Source organism: Sceloporus occidentalis, unplaced genomic scaffold (genome assembly GCF_023333645.1).
Source record: "Sceloporus occidentalis isolate IW3139 unplaced genomic scaffold, rSceOcc1.0.p SCAF_2, whole genome shotgun sequence".
In the NCBI taxonomy this organism is placed as follows: Eukaryota; Metazoa; Chordata; class Lepidosauria; order Squamata; family Phrynosomatidae; genus Sceloporus; species Sceloporus occidentalis.
Window position 1 is genome coordinate 39,546,932 of NW_028316982.1, and position 15,245 is coordinate 39,562,176.

Genomic DNA, 15,245 nt, shown 5'->3' on the forward strand with positions numbered 1-15,245 from the left:
GAGCACCTGATAGGGAAGAAATGTAAATCCAGACTGCAACTCATGTATCAAGATGTACAGTCCGCCCATGCCATCCATGGGCTTACCATCTGTGGACTTGAGCTCATGCAGACAGCAAGTCCAGGGGGACAAAATGGCACTCATGCGCTGCACCGCATGTGGGAGTGCACCACCATTACAATCAAAGGGACTTTTTTCACACATGCGGGAGGGGGGGCCGGAACGGATCCCCTGCGTATGCAAAGAGACCACTGTACTGGTGAGTTGCAGGCCACCATTCAATAGCCTTCTGAACGTTTTAAAGTAATAGTACTGAAAAGCTGTATCTTGAATGTGGCTGTAGAACAGGGCTGGGCAAAATACAGGCTGCATGGGAGGCTCTGTCAGATTGTTTTTAAGGCCCTCAGGGCACCCAGAGGTCAAAGAATTTTTTTTCAAAAAGAAAATTGCCCCCAAATGCTACCAAATACTCTATAGGGAACATGGAGGGTATTTCTGCCATAATTGGGAGGGGGCCCAGGCCATTTTAGGATGACCTTTTTAAAAATTCTATGCAAAGGTGCATAGAATTATGGTATAAAATGCCCCTCACAATCTCTGGAGGGAATTGGGGAACATTTGGAGGCAAAAACTGGGAGTTTGTGGTAGGAATATGTGGGGGAGTTGTGCCCCCCAATATTTCCTAGGGGATTAATGCAGCCCCCTAGCCTCCCACAATTACACACCCTGCTGCAGAATAACAAGTTATGAATACTGCTGTCCTCGCCCCACTCCTTGCTGCAAAGTTTATCAGTGGCCTTCACCATCAAGAAACTTGCTTCAATGAAAGTACTACTGGAATCAATCAGATACTTCCAAGTGAAATGTATCTAGCATGAAAGTGTAAATCTTGGTTGTTAAAATCCAATGATCACTTTAATGCATCCACCCACGAAGACTGTATTAATTCCTTTCATCTATGTGCCTGTCACAAGAAGAACCACAGTTCGATGGCTGCCCACTTCTAAAGAGAATTCCCACTGACTTATTGCAGTTTAATGTAAGCTACTATGCAGATTTGAACCAACTTGCCCTGAAAATCCATAGAAAGCCATAGAAGAAACCACATTTTGTTCCAGAATTAATTATAGACTATGTCTATTAAAGAGGACACCAATTACTGGGAAATCTCCTGTTGATCCGCATTCTTTTAGCTCATGTAAAATTCAAATTAAATGTGTGACAATTTCTAGAGAAGATGTTAGTTACCTGTAATAATTATATTGCCCGTGTAATTGAAAGTGCATGAAAAAATCTCATCAGTGTGTCCTTCTAGTATTTGAATGCATTGTCCAGTCTGTGGGTCCCAAAGTCGAGCTGTCTTATCAAAACTGGCTGTAAGAATACGACTGCCTTGTGGATTGAAACAGATCTTTAAAACAAAGGCAAAAATTACATTTTAAAGTAGCACAACAGTATCAGCACTAGCATTCTGTCCACTATGACTCACATATGCATAAATACACTATCAGGTACACTGAAATAACAGCCTCTGAATTTATTTTGGCTTTTGATTCGTGTATACATTCAAGTGCAGCTTTGGAAGTTGAAGTTGGCTGAAAAAGAATAAACTCCATGGCAAGTTAGATATTCCTGATCCACCATCTTTCTCAGTTATTATGTAGAAATGAGGACTAGTTTTGAATACTAAAATATTCATGAAGAAACAAATATGTGTGTAATAGTCATGAATAAATTATGGTTTTAATGGTGAATGTGTGCCTTTCAGAAAGGATACTGTTTGCTGTATATTAGAGAATCCACTCCCAAGAATAAAAAGTAATTTATGTAATATCCTTAAGTAAATGACAACAGTATACTTACTGTTGAAGGAGTTATCAGTTTCATAATCTTTTTGTTCTTAGTTTTTAGGTATTAAAAATACCACTAAGCTGCAACATTTAATTACACAAACACTGGTATTTTCTTTAATCATGCAACAAGTTGTTGAACCTGTGAAAAACTATACCAAAGCATCAACACAACCACATGTAATGTGTCCTGGCTCCTGACAACTTGGGAGTTGAACTCAATTTAGTCTGGCATTGTAACCACTTCATGAACACAAGATATCTAACGCTTGAAAGTGCAAATTTTATTGAACTATACTTACTCAAGCTAGAAATATCAGTTTGGTTTGGTTTGCTTAACTTCTGTGGCATAATAACAATATTTTGCACTTTCACAGTGTTGGGTATCTTATGTGCATCATGAGGTAATGCCAATCAGAGAATCACAGAGCTGGAAGAGACTACAAGGCCATCCAGTCCAATCATGTGCCATGTAGGAATACACAGTCAAATCAATTTCAGTTCCAGATCATAATATAACAAAATGTGAAAAAGTCAAGGTGTGTGTCTTGCAAGTCACTACATCTTTTAAATTACACAATTTTTTTTGGTTGTTCCTTTGTAGCTGAAACTGAACTGGGATGGGAATTGGTATATAAGATTACTGGGAAGTAGTAGACTGCTGGCCATAATGGCTGAACAATTTCTTTTAAAATAATCCAAAGGATGCATGGGGTTTCCTGGTGTATTCTCATTCTTACTTGGTTTATTTCACTCCAAAATTAATCTGGAAATAGGTTTTCTTTTCTTTTTTTGTAGAATGCTCCTACCCTCCTCTTCAGGCATGGGTTTCCTATTTGCTGTTTTTCTATGCTGCACTGCTGAAGTAGCGGGGCAGGGGTGTCTGATGATGTGTGGGATGACTGTATGGTTTGGGGTGACCACTTCCATTTCCAGTGTCCATCTATAATTTTCAGAGTTCTAGCCCTAATTTTTTGTGTCCCTCACAGGTTGGATTTTATCTCCATTCTGAAGTTAGCTACATAGAGACCACATACATTGGCCAGAGGCCTTTGTAACTTTGTTGCTGTTATAACTATATTTTGCCTTCATTCTTTTTAATTTAGCCTTGTTTGCTGTACCAACATGTAAACCTGTTTGCCCTCTGATTCCTAGTTTTAGCCCAGATTCTTTGCCTTCTCAGCATACACCTTGTCACTTTTCTTTCACGGGTCTCTCACAGAGGATTGCTAATCACTGCTATCTGGATTGTACATCAGGATTACCTTCCGTAAAGTTTTTGTGATTATTCAGTACTGGCTGCCCTAGTTTTGATTTTAGGTTTACCTCCATCTTCAATATTTTCCCACTAATGGAAAAAAAACAAAGATGGTATCCCAAAAGTCATCAGGGCATCTTGAGTTGGAAAGGGATAAGATTTGTTCAGAGAAAAAAGCCAGTCCACAGCAAGCAGGGATAGCAATTCAAGTGACTATGAGGACATCAAAATTTCTAATATTTGGACATCATAAATGACTTGATGCATCATGGACTATGATAAGGAGAAAAATATACGCAAATCCCTGGAACACAGATGTATCACAACGTTCCACACCGGTGGAAATACATCTCCTTTCATGTTCACTCAAAACCCAGCTTTTAGCTGCTGCAATCCTCACAACATGGTCATTTACTGGCCAGTGAAGAAAAAAGCAGCAGCAAAGATTCATCTGGGTACAAGTAAGATTTTCTAGTTCTGAACTAAGGAGAATTCACTTTAAATGAAGGGAAAATTGTATTTTTTTCGCTTTTTGTTTTTGCTTATATCTGAAAGTGTGGTATCTTGTTAGTGACTCATGCAGCAAGAAATCCAACGTATGCCCACATAAGTACTGTAATTTTATTGTTTATTGTGGAACTCAGAATTCCACATGCATCAACCAATCCTCATTTTGCCTGGTGCAACTCCCTGCACCCCAGAAGACAGCTGTTTACTGTCCAGTGGCAAACAGGGAAACAGCAAGACAGCATACAACTGTGTATCTGTGGCTGGATGCATAGCACTGATGTCATTCTAGTCTAAAAGCTGATTCAACACACAACACACCTATAACAACCACTGGAATGACAACGGAACATGAACACATTGTATTAGTATAGAGCACTGGAGGCCACCTTTGCATCTGATCCATGATAGAATGACAGTAAACAGGCTAGCTTCTTCATTATTTGAAATACATCTAAAATAAATTTTCTAATTATCCCTGTGAAAATGTAGCGAAAAAATTCAGCTTTCCTTAATGTTATTGAGCTTAAATGAATGAATGACCACTTACTCCTACCATACTAGTGACACAAGGGGAAAAGGAAAAGCAAAGAAGGTGAAAGGAAGTTGCCTCCCTGGAACATAGAGGTCTTAGAAACAAAAACTACACAAACTCAATGTATAGACCAGTGCGACTTAGTTTGTTTTCACTGTAATTTGGAACTTCACTCACATGACTTAGGATAACAGCTCAGAAGAATGAAACAACAAGTGTAGAACAGGTACCTTTGAAATTTCTGCTCCATGACCTTCAAGCTTTGCAATACATTTTTTTGTTTCTGCATCATAAACTCTTGCTGACCCTTTCACAGAAAAAAAGTAAATTTGGTTAGCACAGATATTCCCAATACACACAGCTGGAATTTTGCCAAAGACAGCAAAGGCCAAGTGTTAGAAATGACTGGTTGCAACCCTACACCCTTACTTGGGAGTGAGTACCAGTGAACTCAAGGACAAAACAGAGCGCTCCTTTGCGCCACCTTCCGGGAAGCTTAGGAGCATGATGTTTACATGCTGCACGCTCCCAAGCTGCCCAGAAGCCGCCCGGCCATTTACACAGGGGCAGCTTCATGATGCTCCAGTGGTGCGACCTTTATGCACTGCACACCACCAAAGCATCATGAAGCCGGATTCAGGCCATGGCACGGGCAAAAAGGCCAGCTTTTTGCCACTCCTTTTTTGGGCAGCTTCAAGGCAGATTTGGGCTGCAGTGTGCGGTTGCTGTGGCCCCAATCCAGCTTCAGAAGGGTCTTCCTCTGGTCTATTTTGGCCCTCAGTCACATTCTTCTAAATATATAAATATATATTGTCTTGAGGTATAAATCTCTGGTAATCAAATATGAGGCAGAAATGAAAGCAGATTTAGATCTTAACTGTCTGAAGAGAAGACCAAGAAGACAGCACCCTGGATTTTTCTGTGGCCTTCCATGAAGGCCAGAATTTGCAAGTAATACATGATATAGGAAATTCCTAGGAATCACTATTACCATTCCATTTCTGAGAGGTTTGTAGTTTGTTTGTTTTTTGGGGAGAGGGGGCTATTTCATTCTTCTACAAATGTTCTTACTTTTGATCTGTGCAAATTCACCTACCATCAGCTGAGGCAGTTGCAATACGCTGGCCAGTATAATCAAAACAAACATCTAACACCTCATCATCATGTCCGCTTAAAATTGCCACACGCTTGCCAGTGAGAGCATTCCACATCTGCAATGAAACAAAGCATTTAACAAAAGCATTAATTTAAAAAATGCAAGCAAATAATAGGCATACAAAAGGAGCCTTTATTAATTTGAAATATTTAATGCATATGTAGCAATTCAATCATAATTTGCTGATTCACAAGAGCAATGTAACATTTATTTTGCATGACGTGGTAAAATCCAAGTGAGATATCTACTGGAATTTATGTTCATTCTGGTGACTCTCTACATGTAAGTATTTGCCACTGATTTTCTTCCAGATCAGGTGGGCCTGTATGTTGTTGTTAGGTTTTTTAAACAACTGAAATGCTGTACTGCTAGTCACCTGGGGAGAAACAATTTTCAGATATACTTACATTTATTAAACCCTGACGGGTTTCAGAAAACCAAGCTTCCTTCCTCAGGGGGATTCAGTAACCTGGAAAAGTCAACACTTTTGCTCCTTCGTGGAAGTGTAAAGGAATTTACTCTGGCAAGTTGCCAAGTGCTCCTGAAGAAGGAAATCTTTTTCAATCTTCTAATCTTTATTGCCCTTACTTATATACAATTAGTGCAGATACTGCCTGTAACACTGAGTGCCAGTAAGATTGTAACTAAGCTGAGGCTTCTGAGAAACAAGGAGATACTATTGTACACAGAGGGCCCCAAAGTTTAAAGAAATACAGAAAACCCACAAAATCAAATGGGCAAAGCACCCCAGAAAAATCCTAGTAAGGGCTGACTACACATATTAACTACAAAATGTTGGAGAAAAAGAGAGAAGACAGCAGTGAGAAAGCACATAAGACGCAGAACCCCACAGGAAATACTCCTGCTAGATATTTTGTTGCAGATCTCACTCGTATGCACTTAGTAATGGATGTCAGAATTGTGGGCAGGAACAGACAGCCCATAAAAGATGCCTTCAGGGTATCATTAGAACGTGGTGTTTACACACCTCACACTCTGAGGACACCATGAAGCCGCCCAGAAGCCAGGCAGCCACCCATACATGGGTGGCTTCAAGACACTCCAGCGGCATGGCATTTATATGCTGTATGCTTCCGGAGTGGCTTACAGCCGGCTTCAACCACAGTGGGGTAGGAAAAGTCAAGCTTTTTGCCAGCTGAAAAAAGAACGGATCTTTGCCGTTCCTTTTTCAGACAGTTTCAAGGCAGATTGAGACCGTGGCACGTGGTTGCAGGGGCCCCAATCCATCTTCAGAAGGGGTGGCTTCAAGGCCATCTTTTTTGCCACTGTGTCTTATCCAATTTCAGGCAGGATATCTTCTTATATTTGAAAAGAAATGCAAGAATAAGCCTACACATTAACTCTTGATCTATCTATAACAGCAGCAGAGTATGAAGCAAAATATTCCTGGAAGGCCTGGAATATACACAGTAATTTTTTTAAAAAAAGTTTATTTGTCACACATTACAAAGAAGGCCATATTAAGGGTTGGATGTAAAATTCATACCTTCACCAGTAGCATGAATTATGTTTCGTTCAGGCCACTTCCCCCAGCAAAAAGACAAGGAGAAAATATGCACTGATTCTCTGGCCCCATTCAGCCATTCATGTCCTCCCACAAGCTATTCCAGAAATCCAGGTCAGATTGTCAGAGGGCAAAAGCAGTTGAAGGGAGATAGGGAATTGACTTCAGTTCCACCTCATCTTCATCACATCAGGATCTGTCACCTCCTGGGACAGAAACAGGCCTTCTATTTGCAAAGTATAGGCTAGGATTCTGACTCAGCAGACATAGCTATGATGACAGAACTCTGTTATAGCTACTTTCTACCTCCCCAGGGCACTGCAGATCAGTGTGCTGGGAAATTACAGTTGGCCCTCCACATTTGTGGCTTTGACTTTTGTGGATTTAATTATTCACAGATTTGATTAATACGTTCTCTCTAGGAATTTCTAGATCCTCCAGTGATTCTATGGTCAATATCTATCAGATGTTGTGCTGGAGAACCTAGAGATTCCTAGAAACAACATTTGTCTAGGCATTTGTAGGTCCTCCAATGCAATTCTGTGGTCAGTTTCTAGCAGATGTTGACCGTAGAGTTGTACTCTATAGATTCCTAGAGAGGGATTCTCTCAGGTTTAAAAAAGATTTTTTTTATTTGCGTTTTTTCCACTTTCATGGCGGTTCCAGCATATGTGGAGGGCGCACTGTCCACCTGTAGCAGTCCCCTGGTAATGGGGAGTACTAAAACAGGCAGTAGGAAAAACCCCTTGAGGTTCTCCCACAGCTGCTTTTCGTAAAGTGGTCCATGACTGAGAGAGCACCCCAGCTGTCATTTCCCAGCACCCAAATCTGCAGTACCTAGCTTGGGGTGCTGCCCGGCCTAAGAAGGGTTCATGTTTGGTCATTAACAACTGTAAACCTGAATCCAAAAAGTTGCAAGATGGCAAATCCAGCTTACAACTGCATAAATATTTAACAGGATTCCAGCTATAAAGGTGAATCCAATTCCATGTTAAAAAGGAATGATCTAGCTTACCATGCATGTTTTGTCCATTGAACCACTGATTATCAGAGTGCAGTCCCAATTGAACTGTGCACTACTTATTTCTGCACGATGCCCTATTAAAGTATGCATCCTCCTGTCAGTTGAGAGAATAGAATTTATATATTTACTTTAAAACAGGCATATGTTTGTATTATATAAAGGCACATCCATGAAAGGCATTAGGTAATTAGTCTATTATATAGTGTTTAATACAGATATATAAACACAACCAGCACCAAGGCTTTTTGGCCTAAATGCAATTGCTATTTCCAACAGGACCCCCAGAACCCTGAGCAGGACTGCTGGTAACAGGATGACTCGGAGGTCTCTCATTCACAGGGTCACCATAAATCAAAGTTGACTTGATCGCAATTAACAACACCAAGGTTCATTCATTAGTCATTCTACAACTTCCAGTTCTTAAGAAACCTAAATTGCACACTCCCTGCATAAGAGTAAGATTTCAACTGTCTTAAAGAAACTTATATTTGAAGAAGTTTTTAAAAATGATGCAGGGAGGGAATGTAAATTGTGGGGGGAAAAATAAAAGGAAAAAAAGAGCTAAATGGGGACTCAGTATGCTGAGTTACCTCAGAAGACAACCTCTCTGTTTGTAGAAGGACAGGGAAATATATAGAGAATGGGAAATGGTGGTGGGGTTTGGGTGGAGAATCAAGAAAATACATGGAGTATCATAGAAAAGGACATGGCTAGCTGGCATACTCTGTAAGTGCTTGTTTATTCTTTTATATTCACTTGTAGAAATAAATAATAAAATAAGAACCAAAAAATCATACACTATCCATGTTTACTATTATTCTATGGCAGGAGGGAGCATGCATAAAGGACCAGAGAGCCATTTTCAGCATCTACCAATCCTTGATAGGCCACACCAGTGAATTTTTCATCTGTATTTATAGCCAGTAGACAACTGAGACACTGGGCAGCATCTTGTTAGTGAAATACACATGCATAAGTGCAGCTTACACAGGTGCATACCTGTTTTCAGATGGTACACAAAAAGCCCATTCAGCCTTCTGCAGTTTGCACCCTGTCTAAAACCTCCCCTGACCAGCACCTAGGATGGGGCACTACTACTGCTTACTGGTATGCAGGACAAGGAACGGCAAGGCAATTCAAACAATGAAGATGCAGCTGCTCTGGGCTGCCAGGGAAAGGGAAAGGGAAAGGAAAGGTGCACTCCATTGGTGGTGTACCCTTATTTCTTCCCTCCTCCTAGCCAATACTAGCTTTTTTACCCATTATCTGAATTGTCTCTTTACTTCCACCCACCCCCAGTAGGCTGCAGTCCCACCATGCACCTCTCCCAGGATTTGACAGCTGCCAGGACAAGGGGAAAGGCATAGAACTATGCATCTGGAGAACTGCACTCTGCCTACTCAGTCTAGGATCTTGGTCACTGCATTAATACATGTTATGGTAAAAATACATATCAATAAATCTAAAACCAATTCAATATTTGTTTTTTTAAAGTACATTAAATATAATGAAAATGGAGCTATCATAAGTGATGAAACTTAGTGACTTGCATAATGATTAACTTGTCAGAGCCCTGAAGCAAAATAATCAAAAGAATTTGAAGAGGACATCTGGGAAAAGCTGTATAATAGGATATAATGTATTGTATTTTTTTTCCTAGCCACTCAATAATAGCTGCAATGGAACAAAACATGCAAGACAGACCTCAATGTTATTACAGAGGCAGCATCTATTATTCATTGGGGTTTTGTTATATCTCCCATCTAATAAATTATATGGGAATACTTAGAAAGTGCTAAATCAGTTGTGGGTAAGAGGCAATTGGATGTAGACTATTAAGTGCACCAAGAGAACCTTGTTCCTTCATTCATTCTTCCATCTATTAGATGAGAGAACATTAAACTTTGCCAAATAGAAAGCCTTTCTATATATCTCAGGATAGTTAACTATGCTAAGAAGAGCATTCTGTCTTTACATGTAAGGCATGACAAACCCAATGACTTGAAGGAACAAGGTTCCCTTAGTGCTCTTAATGGTTTACATCCAATTGCCTCTCACTTACAACTGATTTAGCACCCTCTAGGTTCACAGATAACCTAGGTTCACAGTTAGGAGGGCATGGGAAGTAATCCCTCCCAATCACTTTCCACTGAGTTTCTTGTTGATGGCAGGAAAGGTTAATACAGGATTAATGAGGCAAAACTCCTGAAGGATATTTTTGTTGGGAAAAGTTTACTGAATTATTTCACACACACACCCAAAAAATCTGAGGTTTGGGTTTCTGGATGGGCCAAAAGCTGCACTGGACACCTGTCCATGGATTACATAACTCTCATCCCTTTTGTATGATAATCCATATCAAGGAACATGCTGTATTCTAATAAAACACTTAAGGTATATGCTCCTGTTTTTATTAATACAATGAATAGCGCAGTGAACCTAGAGTCATAACTGCATCAGAATATTAAACCTGGATCAGTATTCAGTTGCTGAAAGCTGCCAATGTCCCTTTTTAACTACATTAATACACTGAGTACTAGTAAACAATCAATATACCAATGAGCATGTAAATCAATGTGCCTGTGCATATAGACACATAGGCAGATACATCTATACAGATCAGGAGTGAGCAAACTGTGGCTCATAGGCCCCCTTTTTGTAACCCCTACATCTCCACCTAAGCCCCAATAAACTGAACGATCCACCTCCAAAATTCAGTGGCACCCTTTATGCCTGGCTTGATCTGCTACCAGAAACTGTCAACAAGCCACTTGTAGCTAGAGGCACTGCTGCAGCCAAAGATATCACAGACTACCACACTCCCACCCCAAAAAGCAATAAAGCTCTTGCACTACTATAGTTTTTTGTGGGTTTTTCGGGCTACTGAAACCAGTTCTGCACTCCAGCTGGTTGCTTACTGAGTGCCTGGCTCTGTCGATGTTCAGAGCAATGCTCCAGGGAAGGGTCTTTGCCTACCTGCATCTTTGTCTGCTTTCAGGGGGAAATTACCATGGTGCGTCCCTGGGTTCTCGAAATAAAGTAAATACACTTTATCATGTGTATTCATTTATGTTTTAAAGGGCTGTATGCAAACTTTCATGACGAATCTTTTATAGGATTTTAATCTGAAATACCTATGCTCTTATTTTTTGGTTCAATGTTTTGAACTGTAGACAAAGACACACCAGCTAATGATTATACCAAATTTTAAAAACTCATAGAGTTTCAGTGTTCTGAATAACACCCTTTTATCTAAATTAGGAAAAGTCCTTTGTTTCTACACTTGCTCTTATTTCTATCAACTTACTTCAACCTCTATCTACTTACTATATTCTCTCCTACTACTAACTTGATCCGATGATAATTTGTCTTTCTTACAAATACTTTCTATCATAACATAACACTTCATACATTCAAAAATTATACAACAACAACATAACCTTCCAATCTTACAATACAATACAATACCGATTATTTGGCAATACATATTTTATAATCCTTAACTGTCTATGATTTTAAGTACATTATCTATTATTATAAGTAAATTCAAGAAGAAAGGGACGAAGAGGAATAGAAGTGAGGAGAAAGTAGGAAGGAGAGATAAGATAGGATTGTTTAAGGAATGTAGATGATGATGAAAAGATGAGTGATATGAATGGGTAGAGAAAGAAAGATGGGATTTGAAGATTTTTTGTTAATAGATTCTAAATATCGATAAATTTTTGACAGAGGATTAGTAAGAAACTTGTGTGTGTCTAGTTAGTAAGTGATATATGTTTGTAAGGTGTTATTATATGTGTATAATTATATGTGTATTATATGGTTGTTAATGATTTAGATGTAATTAAATATGCAACTAATAAAAATAACTTTAACAAAAGGGGAAAGTCCCAAACACATTATTAAATAATCATTCTATTTAATATGCATGTACGTGTAACTGTGTTGACCCTTCCTTGGTAACTAAGGAAGGAAAATGAAGGCATGTTATTCATTTTTTTTGCCCAGTGGGAATGGGGCCCTTGACTCAGTATAAGAAAGCTTATGTATAGTACTATCATTACTCTGTGCAAGTTTCCAGGAGAAACTGCCTCAAGTGCAAGATAAGGCAGCATGTAAATACTTTAAAGAAATTAGAAAAATAAATATTTATGTAGTGAAGGATTAATACATATCATCTATAGTTTGACTAGGATGCCCCACATAACCTGCCAACATGGAAAAATATTAACTTCATTCCATGCTGACAGAACACAGATCTGTTGCTAAGTACAACTATAGAGGAGTAATGCACCTAATTTCATCCTTCCAGTTTCAACAAGCTTTTTGTAGCCTAAAATGTATCATCCATATGAGGAAGGCAAAGCAGATTCAGGATCTAAAAATGCCTGTATTAAATTCTGTAAGATTTCTTGCACAACATAAAATAAACCATGGCTTAAAATAGTACCTGCCCGTGCCAACATCCCATACAGCAACTACGTGGTCAAAGGAACCCGTGATGATCATATCTCCTGTGGTGTTAAAGGACAAGGCAACTATCTCTCCAGTGTGGCCCTAAATTTTAAAAGAGGGATTTCAAGTCTTAGCAAAGATAATTATCCAGACATGATATCATGCATATTTTGTATGTACACATTATAAAGGAGCACAATTCCCCCCATTAGGTGATGTGGGAAATATAGGACAAAATGTTTTAAAGCAATTAGAGAGTATCTGTAAGTTAGGGAAATCTCATGTTACTGTAAATATATTCTGTTTAATAAAGCAATGCATTTTCTTTATAAAGGGAAAATCACTGAATTAGGAAAAATAGGGTAAGTAATTTACTGCACAGTTGTGTACATCTCTATGTAGATGTAAACCTCATTCAAGCCCCATTGAGTCAATTAAATTTGTTTCCAGCTAAATGATCAGACAAAACCTTAGTTTATAATCCTATTTACATTTAAATACAGGTTGTTGTTGTTGTTGTTGTGTGCCTTCAAGTTGTTTCAGACTTATGGCGACCCTATAGTGAATCTATCACAGGATTTTCTGAGGGCTCAGAGTACATGACTTGCCCAAGGTCTCTGACTGAGTTTCCATGGCCAAGCACGGATTTGAACCTGGTCTACAGAGTCATAGTCCAACACTCAAACCACTACACCACTCTGGCTCTCTGAATGCAGGTAGGTCCCACTAAACATTGCTTGTTTCCAACTGAAAATTGAATAAGATGGTTCTGCACATTCTCACTTTTTAATAAGTATCCCATTTTTTGGTCTTGTTTTATGTTGGTTTCATGCATTATTTAACTACAGTTGCTAAGAGATCTAGAGAAACTCATCTCTGACTTTTGCAACTTATAATTAAGAAATGCTCTTTCAGCTTTTTCTTTCAACTAAAACCTAAGAAAATATAGATTATCATCAGAATTATAAAGAGCTGCAACGCACTGTTAATCTGACCACTTCTTCTCCATTCTGTATGTCCCACAGTTTAGCTGTAGTATCCATACTTCCAGTAGCAACCAATGTGCTTTGAAGATTAAAGGACAGACAAACCTGTTAGATAAAAGAGAGAAAAAAGAGCTTCACACAAATCCTTGGATTTCCTATCCTCCCTGCTTGGCAGAATGATAGCATGGTAGAATGACAGTAGTTGGTCCTGCTTAATGCCCTGTGGGCTGATTATAGACCAGTAAAATCAAATTTGCCAGCTACAGGATCACTGCTGGCCACAATGGGACATCTTCCTCACTTAATTGTTTTGAATATTTTCCCAGGGCTCAGATGAAAGAGCAAAACATTTTTCTTTCATAATCAGACCATATATGAAAAGAGATTATTTACCTCTCAGTGCCTGAACTTTTCATTATGTTTGCTTGTTTTTCCTTGCAATTATTTAAATTAACTCTTTGGGTATTTATTTGTGTATTTGGTTACAACTTTTGAAACTCAAGGGAAGAATGGTTCAACCATACAGACTAAACTGACAGTAACATTTAATGAGTAGCCATCATATTGAAAGGAACACATATATCTGCATTCCTGTGCTAATTCCAGCATAGTTGGCCCACAATGAAAATGAGAATAGAGTCCAGAATCATGTGTGATGATATAGGAGAGTAAGTGTGATACTCAAAAGATTATGTGGGGATGGCTTCTGTTTATTTCTGTACTCCCATGCATTTTTGTTGTTGTTGTTATCCACCCTCGAGTTAATCTCAACCCGCATAGGCTGCCAAAAAAAAGAGAACCAGCTCAACTACAAACCATGCACAGAGAGTTCATATTATTTTTAAGGGAATGCTGACATAGCTGCAAATGCTGAGATCCTGTGGATCAGTAAGAGTGCTTCAACTCCAACATTTTAACCTGTCAGAAAAAAGAAGGTGTCTTGCAAGTTTTTCTGCCTTACTCCTTAATTTGGCAATGGAAATACATTTCTATGATGCGTTGAAACAAGTGACCCAAAAGATCTTAAAGTGATTTCATGGGAATCTATTAATTTGGCTGTATGGCTGAGAGTCAAACTCTGGTCATGGACAATACATAACCTGTATGAAGTCCCCAGACCTCCTAAGAACCAAAATTCAGCTGCAGGCATACCGCAGAATTTCACTGGCACAGCAACACAAGAGGCCTACAGTCTATGATAGGTCCCAGGAGGACAGAATTGGTACCTAGGCCCACCAAAGTTACCTAGCCCTGGTCTAACTTGATGTTACAAGCAACAATGGCTATCGCCATGCCTTGTTTCTTCTCACAATCTTCCTTGTAATATCCAGTATCTAATTTCCCACTATTGCCTCACATCATTGGCTACTGGTGACACAGGGGCAAAACAGACCGCTCCTTTGCACCCCGTCCGGGCAGCTTCAGAGCACGGTATTTTGATGCCGCATGCTCTGAAGCTGCCCGGATACATGTTATATTCCACTGAATATTATAAAGAAAGAAAGAATAATCATGGAGAGGAATATCTTCTCTCTGAGAATAGCTCCTCAATACTGAATGAGAGGAAATTTCAAGAGATACCTGCTTAAATCAGTGTAGCTTCATCATTGATCATATTATAATCTCAGTTTTAAACCCAGTAACTGTATCCACTTTTTAATCTGGATGTCAGTACTGTACACCCACACCAAATATATAACAGGATTAGCATTACTGAGTTAATGATAACTGATATTTTTTTTAAAAAAAAATCTGAACTCAAAGAATGCTTTATTTGAAACTGATTTTGAAAATCATGTGATTTTACTCATCCCATCAAAAAAGGAAGCCTTTAGCAGTCGGTGTACCACTGCAGCTGACGAAAATATGGTCTTTAAATTATCCACAATTAACAGGGTACAAATGATTTCACTGTGTTTCTTGAGAATAACACCATGTTCTCATTAACA

At 39.0% G+C, this 15,245-nt stretch overlaps 1 protein-coding gene across 2 annotated transcripts in view; it reads right to left on the reverse strand.

Moving 5' to 3' along the window:
• The window catches only part of LOC149318183 (uncharacterized), a 32,665-nt gene that overhangs the window by 2,581 nt on the left and 14,839 nt on the right, over window positions 1-15,245 (reverse strand). For both annotated transcript variants that reach the window (XM_089509168.1, XM_089509170.1), the window contains 6 exons: window positions 13,294-13,401; window positions 12,306-12,412; window positions 7,847-7,949; window positions 5,247-5,361; window positions 4,381-4,457; window positions 1,249-1,411 (listed from right to left, as the gene is read on the reverse strand). In XM_089509168.1, the coding sequence (XP_089365294.1) occupies window positions 1,249-1,411; window positions 4,381-4,457; window positions 5,247-5,361; window positions 7,847-7,949; window positions 12,306-12,412; window positions 13,294-13,401 (673 nt within the window). The remainder of the gene's footprint in view (window positions 1-1,248; window positions 1,412-4,380; window positions 4,458-5,246; window positions 5,362-7,846; window positions 7,950-12,305; window positions 12,413-13,293; window positions 13,402-15,245) is intronic.